Here is a 25,318-nt window from a genome sequence, read left to right as displayed (position 1 = left end):
TGGGAGACTCCCAGCTTGCTTCCATTGCTGAGTCCTGATTACAGTGACAATTAAAACGGGGAAGTTCCCCAAAGTTATCCTGATGCTTTAGTGACAGTAACATGACATCGCAAGTGGTTTCAGCCAGCTCTCCATTTGATCCTATTTTCCCCCCAGACTGAGTAAACTAAAACTATAGCAAAACTTCCAAAGCAACAGCCGTGAAAATGAAACAGAACAAAACAGGAAGCGCTATATACCACAACCTGGAAAACAACATGCTTTGCGGCTAACAGCTCTGTAAGTTCTAGATTCAAGAGGGAGGCGGAGTCACCAAGCAGCACCACAAGCGAAGGTCAAGTGTGCTCCGCAGGGCAGGCACTCACCTCATACCCCTTCAGAGATGGGCCCACCAAGACCACAGGCCGCATGGAAGGTACCACGTCATAAGGAGGAGTGTGCTCTGTCTGCAGAGAGAGAGGAGGGGGCTTCAGATGGTTAAGAGGTGGGCAGAGCTTAGACATTTTAAGTATAAATTGTTCTTTCTGAACTCTGTCATAGGAGGCACCAGCTTTCCAGAAATTTCTTTTCTTTTTTTTTTTCACTTGCCTCTTTGCTCAATAAACCCAATCAAAGCATGGTGGGCATAATTTCCTAAGGTTTTGCAAGTTACTGAATTGTCTACCATTTTCTTGCTCTCCTCAAGAAATACTACTGATGTATTAGTTCCTAAAGCAGGAAGTGCTGCTTTTCAGCAAAATCTAGTTGGAAGGACAGATACAAGCCTCATGCAGAAGAGGTGTTCAGGCTGGACTGGAGGTTAATACTGCCTTTTAAATGCATTTGAGAGTTTTCTGAAGAGCTGAATGATCAGACCTAATGTGGTTAATTACAGAGAAAAGAAAGGTCTTATCAGCTATGCATCCTGGACATTGGTCTTACCTGGATAAAACCTAATTTCAAGACATTAGAACGCCCATTACCAAATACTTGCAAATCCCTCGGTTACTGGGTTTAAAGTGACAGGCATGTCTGTTCTGGTAAGGCTCCCTATCACGGGTGAGTGACTCCTGGTTTTGGATTTGGGGTTTCTGTACCTAGGAACTTGAAAACTTACAATGTAGCGTTTACGTGTCTTGGATGGAAGGTGGTTAATGTGTGGTAACAGATTCAAGCCTGCTGCAGGGGCCTCCAAGGTTCATTATCAACTTGCATATCTAATATGCTTCTCCAGAGCGGCCTGGATCACGTCTCTGTTACATAACGAATTCATGCCTTTGCACGATAGTTTCTTTCTTTCTTGGAAGAGCAGGGGAATGAGCTAAATTCTGTAGCGATTTCTAAAACTTCCCAAAATGTTCAGCTTGAACTTCTTCACATAAAATGATCAAGATAAAACTTTTCTCAAAAAAAAAAAAAAATCAGGTAATATCTACTTTGCTTGATCACATTAAAATTGGCTGTTTCCGTAACAGAAAATGCTTACGTGGACCCCAGAGGACTTGTTTTTTTAATGCATAAGAGAGAGATAAGATCTCCCACAATGGGGTACACAAATCATTGTGATCTGAAGCTTCCTGCATTAAGGAGTGCCTGAAACAAGATCTTTAAGGAATCACACAGACCCCCAAAATGTATTTTTCAACTATTTTAAAAATTTGAAAAACGGATGCCCAGACATGAATGTCATTTCTGCAGCAGCCTGTGGCTCAACAACAGTGTAGGGTTGCTTAAAAACTTTCTGACTTTGGCTGACTTCCCTTGCTTCTGGTGGGGGGTGAGGGCGGGCGGTAGTTAAAAAACGTTGTCATTTCCACCTGAGATTCCGCCCATAGTAAGAGAGAGATTTCCAGGGGGGGCAAAAAGAATGCTGCCGCTGTGCTGTCAAATTTCACTCCTTACAATTTTACCTAGTGTTCAAAATTAATTTTAATAGACACAAGAAAGGTAGAATACATTTTCAAACAGGAAAAAAAAAAACAAAAAAAACCAAGACAAACATAATACAGTAACAGCACAAATGCCACGAGCACCACTCTAAAAGCAACCTAAAAGATGGAAAACAATCGTATCGGTGAATGTCAGGTTGGCTTTTTGTTTTTGAGCTCTACATGGAAGTTCACCACATAATCAGGAACACAAGAAGAATGAATACCAGTGCCGAAGGCATCATAAGCATATTTGTTATTACATTGTTACCACCTGGGATCAGACTGAAAACTGTTTAGAAGCCAAGTTCTCAGAACTGTTCAGTAGGAGAACACCTTTTCCACTGCTGGAATCAGGAATAGAAATTGCGCATATTTCAGCAACGGCTACCGAAGAATTTTAGTTCAAGCCTAAGCGGCCCAGGATTTCATACGTAAGGTCTTGGTTCCTTCGATCTGCGGCTACCAACTAGCAAAGGGTCACCCATGCCAGTCATCAATCAGCTTCGATAGGGTAGCTACAGAAATTACCTTATTTGATGGAATATTGGTACTTTGTGCCCTATGGAGAACGACACCATCATTTTTATCTGCCCTTTCCCGCTAGACCTATTTGTACTATTTAGTTGAAAAAAAAATCGTGATTTACAGATATCCGTGAAGTTTGGGAACTTAAGAGCAAGCAAACCTCAGAAAACGTATCTTAGTTCAGGTCACTGCTCTGTAAAATCCAGAGCACCTGAAGGACGCAGAGTTTCTAGGGAACTGTGCCAGGAAGACTGCGAGTCACTTGGCAGCAAGTCCTCGCTGCGCCAAGGAGACAGGACCAGCGAGATGGGTCCACTGGGGTGGACGTACATCAGGCTGTGGCCACCTGTGTCAACGCAAAAATCCAGGTTTTCAGTTTTGCCTGGAGGGCAGAGGTCTTCTATTTTAAGCATAACCATCATTGATTAAAAAAAAAAAAGAAAAAGAAAAACAACAACCAATTTCACAGTTCAGCTTCTGACACCTCATGGATTATGGGAGAGTTCCTCCATGTAGCAAAATGCCCGCGTCCACGTCACGACGCACTCAACGTCGTGCTGGGCATGGTGACGCTAGGAAGTACGATTCCCAAAGACAGCTGCCGAAAGGGGCATGTGTGAGAAGGAACGAATGAAAATTGTGTGGGGGGCTGGCAGGGGGGATGTCCTTTAAAAAATAGTGCTTTCAAGCTACAAAATGTGTGAAAGGAGACAGACTTCGGAGGGAAGGTCTCTTGGGAATACCCTGGTTTCCAAGTCAGGGGACAAAGGAGCGTCCCCGTGTGGCATCATGGCGGGCCAGTGGCAAAGGCTCTACGCATGGCCGCCGCCCCGTTATCCAACAGGTGAGATGCTGCGACCTGACTGTGGGAAGAGGCAAGAACATTGGGAGAGGATTTATATATGACAATAGGAAAAACTCACAGTAAACCGCCAAAACAAGCCTGCAGTTTTCCACTGGTCTTGTTCATCTGCAGAGTTTCCACCTAGTGGATCAGAAGTTTAAATACTGACTAAATTAAAAATTGAATCATTTTTTTTTTTAGTACAAGCTATGTATCTGGATATCATCAATCAGAATCTCATCATGGTTTTTAATATGCTTGATATAAGTTAAATTTCTGGAAAAAAGAAAAGAGACAAAGACAGACAGAATAAGCATGCACAATACAGGTGCATTATACGGGGTTGTCAGTGTCTGACATCTTGGAAGGTTTAAACAAATCCCCTTGGTGGTAGGTATTATTCCATCAAAAAGGCTAAGAACTGTAATAGCGCCTGAACGGGTCACTCCCTGAATTTAGTCGGGTGGAAATGCACGGACTCCATGAGCTGTCAGATGGGTTCTTTCCTCAGGACAGAAATGATTGCGTTTCATAAAACCGCGGGACTTAATGCTAATGATGCCAGTGGCAGGAGAAACACAGCTTGTGTCAATGTGAACTTACCGATCTCTGCTTCTGCTTAGCTACAGCAGCGTGGAAAAGAAACAAAGAATAACAGAGCATGCACGTTATTGGTTTATCAAAAGACACAGACAGTCAACAGGACAGAAGTGTGGCGCAGTGCGGTTGAGCAGTTGAGCAGACGGGAGCTTGGAAGTTCATGTTACCTTCTTAAAGAAGGGCATTCTTTTCTCTTTGGAGTGGGGTGACGTTACACTGTTTGCACTGGGTTTAGGGGAGCGGTGGTTTGCTGGAATGTCATTTTCTTCTGCATCTAAGCCAGTAGCGTCTATGTTTATAACTATATACAGACAAACAATTCAAAAATCATCAGGTAGACAGGAGAGGAAAAACAGGTTATAAAAAAATAAAATGAAAGCAAATAAAACCATAGTAAAAGATCTATCACGAGTGCTCAGCAGTCAACAAAGTAAAATTTAAAGGTAAAGCACGTTAAGAATGCCACATAATCAAATTGAGCAAAACTGAAAGATCCCCTCCGTGGTAGGCTTGCTTGCACAAAGTTATGCTAGACCTCTCAATAATATTTTTAGAGGAACATTTTTAAGGTGTAGCTTCAAATAGAACACTGGCATTTTTCCACATCAACCATACAGAAATATGGTTCAGAACATTTGGCTTCACATCTCACGATACCTTTACTCGGCTTTTAGACAATGAGCAACCTTTATCACAGCGCGCCTCAGGTTTCTTATTTTTTGCTTGGTTTTGTGTGGAAATAAGGGAGATGTGAAAAGCTTCACTGAAAATGCACAGGCATTTGAGGGAAAGCGAGAATAGGAAATCCTACATTCAGGCAGTGCAAAGAAAGGGCTTGTTCATGAGGCAAATGATTCAGGGAGCCTTCCAGGATGGGCAGCATTAAAATGATTTCAAGATGGTATGTAACCCCTAATGAGTTACGCACTAGAAAACACCGGACCCCACGATCTCCAAATGAAATGAGTCTAATGACATAAGGGACTTCCAGTGACTTCTATAAAGCCACCGGATTTAGTAGGAGAGGCAGAGTGGAAAGGAAGAAAGATCCAAGGGAATATGGCCCTGGTCTCCTTGTCTGGAGAGTGGGAGTGTTTGATTTGCGGTTCCACCCGATTTCACTTTTAGTCTTGTTTGCCTTTGAAAACTGGAGCACGTCAAGATTAAGCGTTAAGTGAAAAAAGATCTATAATCTCATCCGAACTTTATAAAACGTTTCCACATGTAATGACTACAGAATTTTCTCAACTGCAGAATCAGAGCTGGAACGTACTTTTGAGATCTCTTTCAACCCTCTCATTTTTAAGACTGAGATGATCAACTCTTAAAGAGTTTAAGGGACTTGGTCTTGGCAAAAACTCGGCAGAGTCAGGTCTCGAACCGAGGTTTGCCTCTGCGAGCCCCTGCCCCGTCCGTGCACCACGCTGCCCCTCCAGGTGAGCACTCCCTCCACGCAGGTGCCCTTTCTTCTCCAGGCCCCTGTGCCCGCCAAGTGGGGTTGCGTCCTCACTTTCAGGATGCAGGAGACACCACCGAGGTGAGCTCAGGAGAAAAGGAGCCTAGGGCTTGGGTGAGGCCATGGAAAGGAAAAGAACAGCCCCGTGGTACCTTCAAATAAGGACCACATTGCCATCTGGGAATAACAGCTCGATGCTAGGAAGCAGCGCCCCTTCCTTCACACAAGGAGCAAACACATCGGGTTCACAGCGGCTGCCGCTGACCATTTCAATGGTGGCAGATCACCTTCTAGCCGTCCTGTCACTCTAAAATTGGGAAGCTATTATGGATATTAGGTGACTCCGCCTTTTGAAAACAAAGATCTCCTGTTTAATTATTCCTTTGATTCATCTGATTAGGTCGAGGCCCATGAAGAAACTCCCTGGCACTGTTTGTACAATATTGAGCATAACAACTACTGTGTGCGGAAAGAGCAGGTAGGATTCTCTCTCCAGGGAAGGTAACAACAGGCCGAGTTAATCCCAAGGCTTTAGTCAGACGTCCCTAGTAACAAAGTTGCTCTCTGGGCACCAGCCACACACACTGATGCACTAACAGGTTCAGCGCGTTGTGTGTGATGGAGAACACTGTAAAATGGGGCCCGGGGTGGGGGGTGAATGGATGCTTTGATACAAGCCTGGAATGCTTTTCTTTGTACCCCAAGTTAGAAAGCAGGTTGTTACTGGCTTCCTGGATACACTGGAGAGGACTAGGGTCAGCTTTTCACTATTTCTAACGTCTATCTTACCAACATCAGATAACTTTTACTTCCGGTGGTACATTCCCATATACTTTTACCTTCTTCACCTCTTCTTGGGCTTATCAAGGCCACCTTCAGGGGACAGCACTTCCTGAGAGCCTTTCTGAAACTGAGGGTACCTACTGGTAGGTCAGAATTGACAGGCAAAGTTCATGAATTCAATTTTATGATTTGGCCATTGAATCTAGTCTTCTCTGATCAGGGGATGGATTTTTTTTTTTTAATTCTTGAAATGTTTATTTCTGAGAGAGAGAAAGAGCACAAGTTGGGGAAGGGCAGAGAGAGAAGGAGACAGAGGATTCCATGCTGACAGCAGAGAGCCCGACATGGGGCTCTAACTCAAGAGCCAGGAGATCATGCCCTGAGCCCAAGTTGGATGCTTACCCGAGCCACACCCCTGTGGATGGATTTTTTTTAAATTTATAGTAAGAGTGGATATACATAAAAACTTTAGCTGTGATACTGCCCAGATGTTTGGCGACCCACACATAGCCTCAAACCCCGACTCGGGTTTGAAATGTACCTGTGTGTGGACACCAGGGCTCAAAATCCCACACTGAGAACTTTCCAATGGATTAGTTCTGACTTACGGTTAACTTGAATATAAAAGCCATCTGGGTTCACTCTGAAACACAGAATTCTAAAGCATTTTGGCCACTTTCAAAACACATTAAAGAAATGTCCTAAGTTAAGAAGCATGTGTAACTCTTTTCATAGTTCCATACGCTTTATTAGACTCAGATGGCTACCCCTTTTCTGTTTCATACTTGTGTTTGCAGACCTTGACAAACATTACTATTTACGTGGGAAAAACGACTTCCATAAATGTGGAAACAGTTTCTTTCATTGATCCTCACTAGAATTTTTTTTTTCTGGTAGAGGCCTTGGAAACATTTTTTGAAATCTAAACTGTACCTTCATCTTAAGATCCCTGGGTCAAGTGGAGTGGCACCCTGGGATGGATGAGTCGTGTGGGCACACACATGCAAGTGTGGGTGGGTGTGTGTGGGGGGGTGGTGTACGTGTTGTTTAACTGGCTACCACTCAGCCATGAAGAGGAGATTCTTCCCTTTCCAAATCCTTGAGAACCTCCGAGAATATTTGCTTTAGGCAAATGCTTATGTTCCTTGGTCTAGCGGTGGATGAGGTGAACTTTAGAGAGGGTGCCTGGGAAATAAAGGCGAAAGCTACATTTGCAGGCTGACCCACACTGGATGAGTTAGTCGGTCTACCATGCAGGTGGGCTGGGGGAAACATCTCTGTAAACATATTCTGAAGCTTCCCTTCAGAGAAGTTGAAATCTGAAATTAGAGCAGGTTCCTGAGGTGCCTATTATCAATTTTTATGGTAGGCAAACATCTCTAGTCCATTCAGTCACAAGTGTCTTCTATTCTTGGGATTCAAGAAATGCTATTCCAAAGCCCCGTATCTGTATAAAACTTGTGTCAAGTTTTCAATCATCTTGACTTTGCTGTAGTAAACTGAACTTTTAGTCGTGACAAACTCCTGCCGACAAAAACGAAATGGCATTTTACAGGCACATGAATGCACTCTTCAAAACGCACGTGGCCTGCTCTCATACTGCCCAAACCGTTTGAAGGCCACAGCCCACTTGATGGCAATGGAAGAATTTTCCTGGTCTACGAGGAGAGGCGTGGACTTCTGTGCACGGGGCTGCAGTTCTGTCACAGTATGATGTGACATTTCCCCATTCCAGTCCTCTGGAGCCTCGGAGGCAGTCTTTAAGATATACATGAAGCATTCAGCTTCAGTAACTTTCCCTGTTTGAGAAGGAGTGAAGATAACCTCCTCTCTCCTGTGCCCTCAGTGAATAGCTACTCTCCGCTGATGAAGGGAAGGCATACGCCTTCCATAATACCTAAAAGGGCTTCAATTTTCATTTCAAACATATGACTTTACGTAATTTGGGGCAACTCAGAATTACTGCAAGTTGTACATACACGGTGTTTTGGAATCAATATGCACCCTGAAATGATTTATTTTGTATTGTGCTCGGATTTCGCACTTATGGAAGTTCTATCCAGGTTATCAAGAAGCCTCTGATCGGTGTCTACAAGCCACTGACATTCAGCAGTGAGGCGGGATCAGGAGTCGAGGGGAATCCTGTTTTGAAGACCCAGCAGTTAGAGGGCAACTGCTTCCCTACCTTCTCCATGGATGGACGGGCTTCCCTCTTCCAACTTCCTGGAATCACACGAGGAATCATTTCACTCAAACGCTCTGTGCGTGAGTCCTTGCAGTCTTCCTGAGTCCCAATCTTAGCAAACTAAGATTCTGATGACCATGGGCTTTCTGTAATTCTACCAACTGGGTCTCCTAATTGTACAGAACTCCAAGTTGTACACATAATGGTAGAGTTGCCAGATTTATTTTGTAAGGTTTATTTATTTTGAGAAAGAGAGAAAGAGACAGACAGACAGAGCCAGAGGGAGCAGGGGAGGGGCAGAAAGAGAAGAGAAAGAATCCCAAGCAAGGAGATTCTATACTGTCAGCACAGAGCCCAATGTGGGGCTTGATCCCATGAACTGTGATATTGGCCTACATTGAAATCAAGAGTTAGATGCTCAACTGACTGAGCCACCCAGGTGCCCCCAGTGTTGCCAGATTTAACAACAACAAAAAAATACATTCAAACTTGAATTTCGGACAAATAATTTTTTTTTTACTATACGTATTTCTTAAACAATGCTTTACTTATACTAAAAAAATTCTTCTTTATCTGATTTCAAATTTAGTGTGGTGTGCTTCTCCACTGCTTCGGAAAGAAAACAGTAGTTACTCTTTCTACGAGCGTTCCTGTCTTTTTCAAGACATCTCTTAATATCTCCGATAGGGCCTTTTGGGGAAAGCTCATGTTGGACCAATCATTCCATCATGTCATTCTCCTTTTGTTGCCTTTCCAAAGCATTTATCCTTGTTTTCTTTTTATTTAACATTGAGGCCAGCAACACACGTTACCCTGTGTCTGATGGTGGGCATTCCCCCATTTCCTGCTCATGACGACATACTGGGCACCACGGTGGGGTACGTAGGGATAAAAAGGTAAATACATTCATCACTTTGGTCATCCAAGCCACTTACAGGGAGCACATCGACGTCTCTCCTTTTTTCAAATCCCTACCACAATTCCCCCGTATTGTTTCTCGCTCCATGTGGGCATTCTTACTTCTGATCGCTCTGAACCTTTCTAGGGTTCATACAGTGATTCTGTGTATGTAAATTCACATAACTAGGTAAGACTGAGGAAAGCATGAAATGCAGAATACACCGTTTCGCACTTATTACCTACTTACCGGATGATGGAGGTGTAGATTTTCTGGAACTAGGTACTATGTCACCCAAACTGGATGATGAATTTCCTCCTGATTTACTGAAGTAAAGCAAAAATTTATATTACACCTGACACTTATTTCAGACATTAAAACATTTCTGTGGCTCAATAAACATGATTAGTCATTGTCTTTTTATTGAACTTTAAATTTGTCTTTCCTACAAGGAAGCAAAGAGTAATTTCCCAGTGGAGATTCCTGGAGTACTTGAAACAGCCACGTAATAGTCTATGCTTCAAATTCAAGGTTTAATTTTAAAAGGCCCTGAGAGAATGAGGGAACTAGGGTAATTTCTACAGCCCTTAAACTCTCTGCTAGCATTACAGAGAGGTAACGGCACATTTCCTTTGCTTTATATATTAGAGACCTTCTGAAGTAGAACCTTAAAGTTAACACCAAAACTTGTGATGTTCTTCTTGTGAGGTTCCTGGTTGTTGGGCTTAGCTTGGTTACTTTTAGTTGAATGTACCCAGGCTTTTATGAGCAACCTACAAAAAATCCACAGCCATACATAACTCGCTATCCTTTACAAGGTCTACCACGGAGCCTGACACACACAACATTACAGGATTTAACCCTCTGATAGTAGTTAATATTCGGAACACGTCTCAAGCCTGAAGACCGTGGAGGATTCAACTTGGTTATTTGAGGCACAAGTTGGAGAGTGTACACTTCAGATTGTGAAATCTGAAATAAGACACACTAGTGTCTTAGAAACTTTAGAGTGAACGTCGGAATAAGAGCGTTTATTTATTTTATTTTATTTATTTATTTTTTACCAGCATACCAGCATGATAAATATCGTATTACCAGATGGCCCTTTCACAGATGAAGACGATGGAAAGGAATAGCATACAAAAGTGACAGGCAATTTTGCCAGGACGATCTTAGTGCCTAACGTTTATTATCAGAGTCAACCGTGAGTCTGGTTGAAAGGGTTGGCTACAATGTCTGTGCACCAAAGGGCAATGCTTAAGTTACGAACATATTAATATAAAAGTATAAATTCCACTAAAACGCCAGTGACCAGGCTGAACTGTAGTGCTGCCACTCTGGTATTTTCATGCATAAAATAGACAAACATCAAAAACTTTAAGTAGTCAGGAGGCCGCTGTATCTTTTTAAGATTCTTAAGAGGTACTCTAGGACATGTAACAAGAATACCAGACCATGTATAAAATTAAAAAGTGGTTATTTATAGAAGCAGTAAGAATACCCATCACCAGGACCAAAATATTTTCTTCCAGAAATTTTGGTTTTTGTTTTTACTTCTTCTAAAGTCCTAGGTCTAATTTCAGTTCGAGCATGGGTCTGTGTTACGTTCTCTTTGAATTTTAATAAAAGTCAAAGTATTATTTGAATTGTGTAAAATTTTGAAAACCACTGCAAATAGTCAAAATGTTCAAAATGCAAATTTGCCCTTAACTTTTAATTCTAGACAAATGCCACATTCTTGAGCTCTGTCCCCCATTTACTGCCTTTGATTTCGGTTGATTTTTAGAATTAAAAGAAAAATTGAAGTTTTTACATGCTGCTGAATTCTGGTTCTGTCCTCAGAATAAAACTGTATTTCAGGTATTAGAAGGCAAATGTAAAATCTCTGAAAGCAAGTGAAAATACCTTCACAGACTGAGGCAAACACATAGGTAAATAGGACAAAATAAAATCAAGAAAATCAAAAGAAAAGCTACACAGGTATAGGGAAGGTCACCTAGCTCCCTAAAATAAGTTATGAGTTTACTCCCCTAATACAGATAGTTTATATAGTCTTTTAAGGGGAAAAAATGCAATAGGAAAAACAGTCTAATATAGTAACTAATAAGAGACGGTAATAATAACAGTGATCTCTTCTTTCCTTGCTGTGCGTCGGCCCTGGCCCCACGATGTGTGGCGTAGAACAGTCGTCCGTCCGCAGTCTGGCTACAGCCAGATCGACTGAGTTCTCGCCCTGATTCTACCACTTACGAGTTGTGCAAGTTGGTCAAGTTCCCTACCTACCTTCGCTTTGCCTGTTGCCTCGTCTGTGAAGTGGAAGTTTTAAAACGTCTTGTTCCTGTAGGTTCTTATAAAGCTGAACTGATGACGGACATCAGACCGGGGGGTGTCCACTTGGAAGGACACTGTGCTTCCTTCGCAAACCTCCTCCCTTCCTACTCCTTGCAAGTATTCTCAGTTTGTACGTGAATAAGCAGAGAAAGATACACACATCCATCTCTGTAAAAAGCCATCCCAGATTTCCCACAATGCATTCTTCCAAAGACGTGGACAAAGAAAAGTTCAAGGTAATGTTAGTTTATACGTGAAAAATAGCCCCATCCCGATTCAGAGGCTGAAGAGATTGAAGTCTCGGGAAAAGCTTTCTTAAGGGAATTTCCTAATACCTAGTGCTGTCCTAAACTCGTCTGACCAAACAACCTCTTGAAAATAGTGAAGTATCCTCAGCAAATAAAATGAAAACAATCCCCTGAGATCACATCAAACCTCAACAAACCATATACCAGCAAATTCAAAACAGCAATATCTATACCCTATGAAAATAAAACTGTTCCATGTTGTAAGATTTTACTAGCTCGTATGGAGAGACCACTGTCAATATAGAGAATAGGAAAATACACAGGAGAACCCTGGACATTTTATGAATAGGATCTCCTCTCCAACACCCTACAAGTAAAATGCGCATGCTCTCTTGATCTGCGTGCATCCACTTTTATATGACTAAACACATCTCAGAATCTGAGAGCCCCCAGTAACCCAGGGATTAATGAAAGCCAAATATGGGGGAGGGGTTTCAAACAAGGGAGGAATTCACCTGAACTCAAACAGCCTGACAGTTACAAAATACGAGTTAAAAAAGAGGGCTGTTTCAAACCAAAAAAAAGATCTTCTATTTGACTTATTTGCAGACACTTGGGGAAAGGGGAATCTTGCTTACGCTAAAATATTACCGGTGGCAAAGGATCTTGCAGCATGATAGAAACAAAACATAACCAAGAAAACAGAAGCCTAGCAATGCACATTAATGAAAAGGTTTGCCCAAATCACATCCCTTCGCCCATGGAGAAGCAGGCCATGTTCTCTGACTTGTCTGCATAGGGTTCAATTTCAAAGTCACTCCATGTCTGAGGAGCCCTTCCGGGGATTCTTTTAATGAGGGGCACACAATCTCAAGAATCCTCGGAAGGATTATTCAACCCCAGCTTATTACATAACTGATTTAACTGCTCTCAGCAAAGGCAGAGTTAACTCGCTTCACACTGAGTTTCCCTTTACGTGCTTAGCAGTGGACAGACCTGAAAATTCAGTTTCCTGAGTAAAAACGAAAGAGCCATGCCCAGCAGCTATATCATGGGCACTGGGATTAGTCACCGAGGTTGCTTGCGAGCCAGAATGCTTTCGGTAGGAAATAAGAACTTGAGAATTTCCCCTGCACTGAAGCCCAAATTTAACCCTCAATGCCTTTATTATTAATGATAACAATTAATTTGACTCTCTCCCAAAGAAGAAGAAAATCAGATGCTGGGAGGAAGGCTTGAAAATGCAGGATTTGTGATGCCCATCAGGAAACCGTATCGCCAGTCTGCTTTTCAACATCTAATAAAGGCCGTGGAACACAGAAAACAAGAAGACAGGGATGATGATGTTTGCACAGACACTTGATGTTTTTCTCATACCTGGAGTAGAATTTCCCTTGCTTGGCTCTCTGTTCATGCTGCAGCCTCATATTTTCTAGTTTGACTGGGCTTGGAATGAATCCGATTTCACAGCCTTCTTTAACCAGTCGCCCTATCCACCAGTCATTGTTAAATTTCTAAACACAAAATCAAAATTTGTTATGATCAGTGCACGGACGTTCGTGTCTTCAGATTGGTTTTCTTCTGCCTGAACTATTTTCAGGTGTGAGAAATATTACGGCGAATACAGTCGGCTACGCCTCAACATCACAAGTGGAGAAAGCCTAAGGATTGCAGGCGTTGAACACCTAAGACTAAATTACTGCTGGTGAGCTCAGCAGTTCACCATAGGATGTACCCCACGCTCCGTTTCCTGGTTCGGTTCCAGCCTAGCCTGAACCTCAGTGCGGCCTCTGTAGGTCCCTTGTTCAAGAACTAACAGCTCTTCCCTTTAAGAACCAGGGAGTGTTAGAGTTCTTTTCTGTAATCAGATTACTTAAAAATAGTAAGAGTCAGTGATAAATCTTGAAAATCTACCTGAAATGGTTTGGATCTGAGCCAAATCTCCCTGTGTGCAAAGAGGTTTATAATTACAATGGAAATGTGTTCACCAGCGATTTCTCCACTTACGTGGATGTTGACAATTTCCCTCTTGCAGATGGAATGTTTATCCTACTACGCCTTTATGATTTGGTTTTACTTCTCTCAATGGAATAGTACTTTTCCATTCTATTCCTGCACATGTCAAAGAAGAATATCCACTCCGTTTTTCTTTCCCTTCCATGGTAGAGAAGAGAAGTGTCTTTAAGTGTCAGCCCACAGGAGGAGACCCGGGGTTAACCCAACTTCTGGCTGGAAAGTCAGATTTGAGGCATGCCATCATTTCTGACAGCATTTCCTTTCCAGCCAGTATCTCATACCTCTTTCTAAAACATTAACAAAATGGTAGATTCTAGGATTAAATTCTCTAGGATTTTTTTCTTACATTATATAAAAACATTTTTGATTCGAGGCTAAAACTGTACCTTCTCCACACCTCTTTACTACACAGAGTTGTAGAGTATGGATTTATTTTTCTTCTTTAATAAAAATTTTTATTTGAGTTTTGTCTAGGCTATTTTATTAATTTATTAAAAAAACTTTTTTTTTTACATTTATTTATTTTTTGAGAGATAGAGAGAAGGAGTCACAGAATCTGAAGCAGGCTCCAGGCTCTGAGCTGTCAGCACAGGGCCTGACGCAGGGCTCGAACCCACAAACTGTGAGATCATGACCTGAGCCGAAGCCGGACGCTTAAACGACTGAGCCACTCAGGCGCTCCTACTTATTTTTTTTGCCTTCGAAATCATCACCTCCTTTACTTACAGCCTTTATCATAGTGAGCAGTTAACTACAGAACATACGTTCTGCCTGACACATCATCCCTTAGATGGAAGGTCATTCCTATAGGTCCAAAGAAGCCTGATACTCACACATGGAGAATATCACTCAGGGAGAATTTCTGGTCAGGTATTATGCTCTGCACAGCTAGCATTTGGTAAACGTTGACTCAAAAGAAGCCTTAATTAAGGGTCCATTTTTCCAATGTACAGATAGGAGTCGTTGTTAACTGACAGGTAGAGACTTTTGTCATGGAGGAAAGGGGGGGTGCCCTGCTTTCTGCTGCTTGCATCAGGGGCTCCAATTCCTGCCATTCTCCCTCCACTGCAGACATCTGTCCCCAAAAGAAGGATCAGGGCACGAGTGGTCTGCATTCAGACATTGTCAGCAGAGAGGAGAGATCATGACTTCTAGGTATTATTATTAACTCTCCCCAGATGGAGAAACTTATGACATGAGGGGGAATCGACACGGAGTCAAGGTTAAAAATTAAAAGAAAAAGTTCAGGTTAAGCATAAAAAAGGATCATCTACTCCAGTAATTCCCAATTTCTGGGTCACTGAGCCCAGGGGAGCCCTGAGGTGACTGCCAGAGGCCCGTGACTTCTTTCTTCTTTAAAAAGGTTATATTTCTATTAAAAAAGGTTGAGAGGCACTGACTTTGTGCATGTTACACAAGTGTTGCTCTACGCAATGCTAGTCACAGCAGTAAGAAATCAGAAATGATGTTTCAGGGTGGAAAAATCATGTGGGTAGACATTCAAATTATTTTCCTTACTTCCTTAACATGCAGAAAATCTTTTGCTTCGAAGGAGATGGCCATGCCTGGCACCGGAACGTCATCCTCATGGGCTGCGCTGTAGCTGACATTTGTCCGAACAGCAAATGCAACGGGCTTTGTCTACAGTGGGAAAAGGAAGGGAGAAAAAAGTAAAAAAGAAACAACAGGGTTCCCCCCTTTCCCTCCAACATACACTGAATATCTACTGTCATTTTTTCCCCAAGTTTTTATTTATTTTGAGAGAGAATCCCAAGCAGACTCCATGCTGTCAGCACAGAGCCTGATGAGGGGCTCGATCCCACGAACGGTGACATCATGACCCGAGCCGCCATCAAGAGTCAGACCAAATCAAGTGCCAACCATCGGAGCCACCCAGGTGCCCCTCTACTGTCATTGTTGCTGTTTTTCCGCCTTGGTTCTTTAGTAGTCACAGCATAAAATCGTTTCACCATTTCGGAACTTACCTGTTTTTTCACCTTGTGGATAAACAGGAATTGGCTAATGAGGACAAATACCCATAAATCTGCAAAGCATCAAATGATGAAGGGTCACTCCATTCATGTTATTTTTGTGTTCTCAGCCACGTACCCCCCATTTCTCAACTAGAAAAAGGCCACTGTTGTTTTGAAAGCACAAGATACAAATTGTCCCCTTCTTCGGTTTCAGTGAAATCGACTTAGCAACCACCACTCCCACCCCAAACAGCAACTTTAATTAATAATGAATGGCATAATGTTAGGAAGCACAGTGTTTGGGGTCAAAAAAGAACCAGAGAATATGTCTTATTGAAGGCTTCAGGGGATTATGAAAATCAAGGACATTTAATTCTATTATTTTTCCTCCTTGAGTTGGGTCAGCCATTAAAGATGGTGACATGAATGAAGCCACCCTTCATTGTTTGATGCTTTGCAAATTTATAGATTATTTGTCCTCTAGTTAGGCAATTCTGGTTTATCCACAAGGTGAAAAAAATAAGCAAGCTCAGAAATGGTGAAAAGTGGTATTGTCTTTTTTTAAATTTATTTATTTGGGGGCACCTGGGTGCCTTAGTCAGTTAAGCGTCTGACTCTTGGTTTCAGCTCAGGTCACGAGCTCGTGGTTTGTGACTTCAAGTGCCACATTGGGCTCAGTGCTGGCAGTGGAGCCTGCTTGGGCTTTTCTCTCTCCTCTCTGCCCCTCCCCTGCTCCATCTCTCTGTCTCTCTCAAAATAAATAAATAAACTTAAACATTTTTTAATTTATTTATTTAAATTCAAGTTAGTTAACATATCACGTAGTACTGGTTTCAGGAGTAGGACCCACTGATTCATCACTGATATGTAACACCAAGAGCTCATCCCCAACAAGTGCCCTCCTAAGGCAACCGACAGAATAGGAGGAGATATTTGCAAATGACGTATCTGATAAGAGTTAGTATCCAAAATCTGTAGAGAATTTATCAAACTCAACACCCAAAAAACAACCCTGGGGAAGAAATGGGCGGAATACATGAATAGACAGTTTTCCAAAGAAGACATCCAGATGGCCAAGAGACACATGAAAAGATACTCAACATCATTCATCACCAGAAAAATACAAATCAAAGCCACAATGAGATACCACCTCACACCTGCCACAATGAGATACCACCTCACACCTGCCAGAATGGCTAACGTAAACAACGCAGGAAAACAACAGATATTGGCGAGGATGTGGAGAAAGAGGAATACTTTTGCACTGTTGATGGGAGTGCAGACTGGTGTGGCCACTCTGGAAAGCAGTAGGGAGGCTCCTCAAAGAACTGAAAACAGAACTACCCTACAACCCAGCAATTGCAGTACTAGTTATCTATCCAAAGGATACAAAAATGCTGATTTGGAGGAGGACGTGCACCCCAATGTTTATAGCAGTGCTATCAACATTAGCCAAACTGTAGAAAGAGCCCCAATGTTCACTGACTGATGAATGGATAGAGAAGATGTAGTGTGCAAATACAATGGAATATTGCTGGGTGATCAAAAAGAATGAAATCTTGCCATTTGCAACAACCTGGATGTAACTAGAATGTAATATGCTAAGTGAAATAAGTCAGTCAGAGAAAGACAAAAGTGGTATTGTCTTAAGTGGAAATGTGTTTCTCTATATTACGGGCCAGTGAACTTTTTCTGAACAGTTTCTCCCTACTGAAGGAGCTCTTCTTTAACTTTGCTTGTCAGGAGGGAAAGGAGGGATTTGGAATAGAGTCCATTTTAATTTCCAAATTGAATCTGTTCTACAGGACAGTTGTCGGGGTTGAGGACTGGGCTAAGAGCCATGAAGTCACTCAGATCCATCCCCAATACGTAGGCTGAGAAAGGCTACCACATTCTGGGTAAGAACACAGTAGACATAAACTGGACATAAATATCTAAAATCTAATTATTGTTATCCACTGTGATCTTCACTGATATAAAAGGTGCTCTTCCTCAAATGGAAACAGAGACTGTAAGAAAAAGAAAAAGGGAAAAACGTTGTCCATAATTGTTTCAGTGAAACAATCCTTGATAGTGATGGTGCTTCCATTTTTTTTTTCTTGAAATTTCTTTACATACATAGACTTTACTCCCACAGCTACAATCAAAAGGTATTTCATTTTATCCAGCTTTTAAAGTAACGCACCATTTTTTTCACATGATATGCTTTTTAAATCTGCCATGTAAAAAAATATTCAAACCATTTACCTTTTTTTGATACTGGGGTTTATATTTTATTCTCTATGATAACTATTCTACTTTGAGAAATCTCTATATGAAAGGCTTCTTTCTATTTCGAAGTCTTTCTTTGGGACAGATTCCCAGGGGTAACATGAGTAAGCTATGAATTATCAAAACCTTAAGTTCTATTCCAAACTACTGTCTAAATGGTCTGCTCCATTTTAAACTGCAACCAGCACTATGTCATGATGCCCTTTAAAACAACCGAGTCTGAATCAGATTTGGGTTTGCTGCCAGAAATGGGATTTTCTTTTTAATTTTTTTAAATGTTTGTTTATTTTTAAGAGACAGAGACAGGGGAAAGGCAGAGAGAAAGGGAGACACAGAATTCAAAGCAGGGCTCCAGGCTCTGAGCTGTCAGCACAGAACACGACATGGAGCGAACCCACAAACCGTGAGATCATGACCTGAGCCAAAGTTGGACGCTTAACCAACTGAGCCACACGGGTGCCCCAGGAATAAGATTTTTTTTGAATAGATCTTTCTATTATTCAGGAGAGTTTCAGATCATAAAAATATAGATCCAAAAAAAGTTTTTTTTAATGTTAGCATGATCATTTGCCTCAAAGACTTTAAGTTCTTATTTTAAGTGTATTTATTTATTTTTGAGAGTGACAGAGCAAGCGGAGGAGGGACAGAGAGAGAAGGAGACAGAGGATCTGAAGCAGGCTCCTCTGCTGACAGCAGAGAGCCCAACGCGGGGCTCGAACCCATGAACTTAAGTCAGACACCCAACCAGCTGAGCCACCCAGGCACCCCTCCCGCAAGGTCTTTTGTTCCTCAGAGGATACAGAGATTAGGTGTGGCGTATGTTTTTTCATCCCTGGTAGACAAACATTTTAAAATGTACAACTCTACAGAGGATCCCATGGAAATCTCCCGTCTTCTATACGTTACCTTTTCAAAGACCGTAGTAGCAGGAAGAGGAAACACTGAAAAGCAGAAAACGAACTAAAGGTGTGGTGAAGGCTTGCATGTAGTAACAAGGGCCACAGATCATCATTTTCTGCTGACAGTGGAAGACATCGATACAGAACGTGCGTCTTTACCTCCTGTGACCAACAATTCTAGCACAGCCATGGAGCTGTATACGGGAATCAGCTTCATACAACACACAGGGAGGAAAGAAGAGCAGGACCCCATCCCTTACTAGCTTCCCTTCAGGAACTGCATTTCTAAGATTGGAATGGACAACAATGAAAGTGGAGAGGAGGAAAAAGGCTTTGCCAAAATACGAGCGCTTACCCGCTAGAGAGGAAGACCCCAGGAGGCCAGCCGAAGGGACCAAAGACACCGTCACTTTGGGTTCCCTGAACTCACTTCACCACTAACTCAAGCAGCTCACCTACTGTGGGGGAGACATTTTCCACATCAATTCCACGCGTTCATGCATCTGGAATTTTTAAAGGCCTGGATTTGAAAGCTGATACTGCCATTTACCAGGTGAGCAGCCTGGGCCTATTTCTGACTCTCAGGGAGCAATGTTTCCTCATGGCTGAAATGACAGTTGTAACACCAATTCGGCAGGTGATTACAACAGGTCGCAAGTTATGGGAGATCCTGCCATCTGCAACGACATGGTTGGACCCCAAGGGCATTGAGCGGAGTTAGACAAAGGCAAATTCCTGTATCACCTTGCTTGTATGTGGAATCTAACCACCCCCCACCTCAAAATCCAAACTCATTAAAAAAAAAAAAAAAAAAAAAAAAAACCCAAACCAACCCCCAAAAAACGCATGCACAAGGCCAGGCCAGTGCTTGGAGTAGAGAGTGCTCAAAAACTGGGCTTGCCATCCACCATAATAAATGCCATGCCTAGATAAATGTTTGTCCATATTCACCCATCTTTTAAGGCCCTACACGAGCTGATTTCTCTGTGTTCTTCCACTGTGATGCTGCTCAGACCAAACTAGTTAAAACAGGTGAATGCTGGAGGGGTACCTGGGTGGCTCAGTCCGTTAAGCTGCCGATTCTGGCTCAGGTCACGATCCTGTGGTTCATGGGTTCGAGCCCTGCGTCGGGCTCTGTGCTAACAGTTAGCTCAGATTCTGTGTCTCCCTCTCTCTCGCTGACCCTCCCCTATTCATGCTGTCTTTGTCTCTCAAAAATGAATTAAAAAAAATAAAACACAGGTGAATGCCAGCCATGTTTGCCCCCAGTGTGGATTCCTTCATTCTCTCTCGGATATGAGAACACGGTAGGGCTTTCCCAGATTTGTTTTCCTTATACTATCCTACTCTTTAATTCTGATTTTCTCTGAATGTCCTCAGTCATAGGGGCTTTATTTTTTATTTTTTTAATGAACTTGAAGTCCCAAGGGAACATGCCTTAAGGAATCTTTGCATTTTTATCCCATGAAACCATTTTAAAAAATCAAACGTATCTTGCTTTCAGCTGACCTCTGCGTTTCTGGCCTCCTGGCAGCACGGGCCAGGCTCAAGGACTCACTCCTTCCCTACTGTCACTCAGGCCTGGGGGCCTCATTCCCACTCAGACACGCACTTAGAGCCCGGAGGCCTGCCTTGTTTTTCTGCTCCCAGTTTTAACGTCTCCAATCAGGACCCCAGGATGTGGTGCAGCCGGGTCCCCACTCCACTGTAACAATTTGTGGCGCCAACACTGAGTGTTGGGGTGCTGATGCTTTGAGGCCAGTAAACATGTTTATCTCTCTCTCTTTCTTTTTTTTTTTTCCCCCTCCCTTCCTCAGGTTACGGCAAAGTCCTGTAAAGGAAGAACAAATAGAAGCCAGGGAGGCCTGGGCCCACAGAGGCCTCCTAGAAACCCCAGGAGAGAGGGGACTGTGGTGACAGACTGGTCTAGAGCCGTCAGACACGCTGGGCCTCCACACTGTTCTGGGTCTCGAGGGAAGGGAGGCTGCTGGAGGCCTCAGACCAAAAGTTAATGGTGGGCTCTGAGGAGTGGGCTTTGCCCCAGGTCATGGGCTCCCCTCAAGTTGTCCCTGACTCAGGGCCTCTCAGGTCTGCCCAAGAGACTTGGTCACAGCTGTAGGGAAAGGGGGAGAGGCACACATATCAAGGTGGCCCACCGCCCTAGGTGAGGTCCTACGGGACTACCGTGATGGGTAAATCCCAATGCCGATTTAGATTTTCTTATTTTTCATTTTTATTTATTTTTAAACATATTGTCAAGTTTGTCAGTGTGCTCTTAGCTATGGGAGTAGATTCCCAGGATTCAGTGCTTCCATACAACGCCCAGGGCTCATCCCAACAAGCGCCCTCCTCAGTGCCCATTCCCCATTTTCCCCTCCTCGCCCCTCCACCCATCAACCCTCAGTTTGTTCTCTGTATTTAAGAGCTTCTCAGGGTTTGCTTTCCTCTTTGTTTGAAGCTTTATTTTTCCCCTTCCTAGATTCAGATTTAGAATCACCCTACTCCACAGAAGCTATGGGGCAGCGAGCTGACTGGGAGCCCACTGTCTTTTGACCTCATAAATAGCCTAAGAACTTCATTCTCGGGGCAGGGCCATCGCTGGAGTCTATTTTTGCCCGCTCCTTCTACCTGGATTCCTGGCTAGCTTGTTTGGTGGCTGTGGGGAGCACAGGAGGTGGGGACGTACATCCTGCCAGTCTCCGCTTCTCACTCTCCTGTGCACAGGTTAACAAGGTCAACGGATTCCTCTGCCTCTTGTGGTCCTTTCTATCCGGCAGATGCTGTACAGCCTTCGGCGAACGGGAAACACTGTTGTCTTGTGTTTGCAGTTTTGGCTCCCAGAGTAAAATGCTGGCTGCACTGCACCTTGTGGACTAAAGCTGAGCAGGGTCTTCAGTCGGTGAGTATTGACTTGTAGAGGAACACAGCACCGCATCATCCAGACTACTGTGCAAACATGTGGCCGGGGCGCCTGGGGGGCTGGGTCAGTGAAGCATCGGACTCTTGGGGTGGGCTCAGGTCATGATCACACAGTTCGGGAGATTGAGCCCCACATCGGGCTCTCTGGTGACAGCTCAGAGCCTGGAGCCCGCTTTAGATTCTGTGTCTCCCTCTCTCTCTCTCTCTGCCTCTCCCCAGCTCAAGTACGCATTCTCCCTAAGGTAAATAAACATTAAAAAAAAAAAAAATCAAAAAGTTCTCCTAGGCCACAAATAACGGAGGTGATATTCAAACCTGATGATCTCTTTCTAAAGCCTGGGTTCTTTCTTCAGCTGCCTTTCACTCAAAGGGGTTCAATGATGTCAATTTTAGAGCTTTAAATGTCTGGGAAATTCTGAACACTGGGAAATTATATTTTTACACAATGCTCAGACACTGGCTGAGACAGAAAAAGGTAAAAAAAAAAAAAACCCAATTAGGTCAAAGTCTGCCTTGTAGTATAATTTAGTCCATTTTCATTTTTAAATTTCTTTGGTGGGGGGAGGGGTGCAGAGAGAAGGAGAGAGAAAATCCCAAGCTCTGACAGGACAGAACCTGACGCAGGGCTCCAGCCCACGGCCCTGGGATCATGACCTGAGCTGAAGTCGAACGCTTACCTGACTGAGCCACCCAGGCGCCCCTCCCCTGGTCCATTAAAGGGGGAAAAAAACCAAACCCAGCTAACACTGAGCAGTTCCACGTGTTGGAACCACAGGCCATCGCTGTAAAGGTCACATATTTCTGCTTCTTTGCACTTGAATCCACGTGCGGTCCAAAAAATCAATAACGGTGTCAAATTGTGATTTTTGTTTATTTCTATGGGACTCTTCTTTCTTCTGTTTTCCACAACATTTAAAGCCATATTTCATGCACGGAGGACTGAGATATTAAAACATAGGCGGTTTCATAACTTCCAAAAATGCCACAGAGGATGCTGCAAAGGGAGAGCCAAAAGACCAAAGCTACTCTATTATAGCATAAGGTCCTATATATAGAAGAAATATACGATAGGGAATACATGCATAAGGAATTTATAGTATGGACACCATATTTGAAAAGGGTGAGAAAGAGCCATGCAAAGTTACTTATGGTAAAACGTTTCCTGGACTAACTTTAAGGATTTTAACCGGCCTTACAGTTATTTCGGGAGCAGTCTAACTTTGCAAGTTTGTTACTTTTGGAAAAGATTCCTTTTCTTGATCCCTTTCCCGAGGCAGCTGCTGCAGTATCACTAGGGATTCTTGGGCTTTGGTTGAGGTCTCCTGGGGAGTTTTAGTCAGTTTACAGTCTCGGGGTGGAACTCTCCTGATGGATGATGACACGTAGTTATAAGGACAGCAGGACGCTGCAGACCCAAACGCGGGTCTCTCCACCGCCCGCCCTGGGGCGGAATCCAGCACCACTACCATCCAGCCTGCGGACCCCTGTGGACCCGGAAGGATGGCCCAGCAGGATCTCACCACCCTCCCAGTGTCCCTCTTCCTCGCTGCCTTTGCTCCGCCGCATGCGCTCTAGCGTCCTTTAAGGCGGTCCATCATCGTGCCGTTGACCGCGCATGGACGGGAGCCCATCGAGCAGGTGCAGGCGGACAGCTCGGGAGCCACAGGACTGGTTTTTTTCTCACAACCAAAGGGCGCCGCGTCAGTGTTCCCGAGGCCGGGCCTGCGTGAGCCCGCAGGTTCTGTTAGAGATGTGTGTGAGGTTTCTAGCAGAAGCAAATTCTTCTATTTTCACGACCTTCTGGAATCACTAGACCTAAGGCTATTAGGAGACAATTATTACAAGTAGGAGACGTTTGACATAAAAAAAATTCTATTTGGGTCCAGCCATTCCTCTTCCAGGAATGTATCCAAAGGAAGCAAAAATCCTATGTTGAAGTGATACCAGCATTCCCACATTCATAGCACCATATCACAAGAGCCAAGCCGTGGAAACAACCAAAGTGTCCATCGACGGATGGATGGAGTATTCTTTAAAATTTTTCTCATGTTTGTTTACTTTTGCAAGCAAGAGAGAGTGTGAGTGGGGAAGGGACAGCAAGAGAGAGGGGAACAGAGTCTGAAGCAGGGTTGAACAGAATACGATTTAGCCATGAAAAGAAAGAAATCCTGCCATTTGGGACAACACGGATGGACCTTGAGGGCATTATGCTGAGTTAAGTCAGAAAAGACAAATACCGTATGATCTCACATGTAGAATCTCAAAAAACAAAGCAAAAAGTATTGGTGATAAAACAGATTATCACAAGTTTATGGCACTATTTCTAGTCTTCTTCCTAAACAATGACTTAACAAATTAATAATGGAGCCAATCATTTTAATGGATGCAATAAAATGTTTACCTTTGGTTTATTAAAAATGTGCTACTTGGGGGTGCCTGGGTGGCTCAGTCGGTTAAGCATCTGGCTTCGGCTCAGGTCATAATCTCACAGTTCATGGGTTCGAGCCCCGTATCAGGCTCTGTGCTGACAGCTAGCTCAGAGCCTGGAGTCTGCTCCAGACTCTGTGTCTTCCTCTCTCTCTCTGACCCTTCTCTGCTCGTGCTATCTATCTCTGTCTCTCAAAAATAAATAAAAAACATTTTAAAAAATGAAAAAAAAAGTGCTATGATACAATATGTACTGTTAAAAAGCAAAATGAAATTCACCCAAATAAAACAAACTTCTGGTCACAATTAATAGGGTCACTTGAATTTTCATGCATTGACTTTTTTATATAAAGATGCATTTTACTTTGCTCAATAGCAAGGTATGTTTTTTCCATTTTCATTCTGAAATTGTCATATCTAATAACATAAAAGAAGGATCCATAGTTTATGTTTTAATGTCTCTAATGGATTTGTCCAAATATTTACAGTCAACTTTCAATATATTTTTTAATGTTTATTTATTGAGAGAGAGAGAGAGAGAGAGAGAGAGAGAGAGAGAATGTCCCAAGCAGGCTCCATGCTGTTGGTGCAGAGCCCTGTGTGGGGCTCGATCCCATGAACCATGAGATCATGACCTGAGCCTAAATCAAGAATTGGATGCTTAAACCAACTGAGCCACCCAGGAGCCCCAATATTTTTAAAAGAAATTTAAAGAAAAGTATGACCCATGCTCTCACAGTCCATTGGTTTGAGCCCCACATCGGGCTCTGTGCTGGAACCTGGAGCTTGGTTCGGATTCTGTGTCTCTCTCTCTCTCTGCCCCTCCCCAGCTCGCTCGCTCTCTCTCTCTCTCTCTCTCTCTCTCTCAAAAATAAAATAAAGACATAAAAATTATATAAAAAATAAAGTATGACCCAGATACCTATTATGAGACTATAGAAAAGAGTTTAAAAATCAACTTAGATTTTTTTAAAAGAATTTTTTATGATTTTTATTTATTTTTGAGAGAGAGAGAGAGAGACAGCCCAAGCAG

At 43.0% G+C, this 25,318-nt stretch overlaps 1 protein-coding gene and 1 long non-coding RNA gene across 2 annotated transcripts in view; one reads left to right on the top strand and one right to left on the bottom strand.

The window, feature by feature from the left end:
• The window catches only part of CACNB2 (calcium voltage-gated channel auxiliary subunit beta 2), a 250,913-nt gene that overhangs the window by 18,194 nt on the left and 207,401 nt on the right, over positions 1-25,318 (bottom strand). The window contains 5 exon segments of the mRNA XM_029953130.1: positions 366-446; positions 4,047-4,180; positions 9,451-9,527; positions 13,158-13,294; positions 15,315-15,437. Coding sequence (XP_029808990.1) covers positions 366-446; positions 4,047-4,180; positions 9,451-9,527; positions 13,158-13,294; positions 15,315-15,437 — 552 coding nt within the window.
• LOC115303361 lies at positions 322-14,259 on the top strand. The gene is made up of 2 exons (XR_003913995.1): positions 322-484; positions 11,383-14,259. It is a non-coding gene; the product is annotated as an uncharacterized LOC115303361 (long non-coding RNA).

This window comes from Suricata suricatta, chromosome 10 (genome assembly GCF_006229205.1).
Source record: "Suricata suricatta isolate VVHF042 chromosome 10, meerkat_22Aug2017_6uvM2_HiC, whole genome shotgun sequence".
NCBI lineage: Eukaryota > Metazoa > Chordata > Mammalia > Carnivora > Herpestidae > Suricata > Suricata suricatta.
The sequence above is the reverse complement of the archived record's forward strand: the minus strand, read 5'-3'. Positions and strand labels throughout refer to the sequence as shown.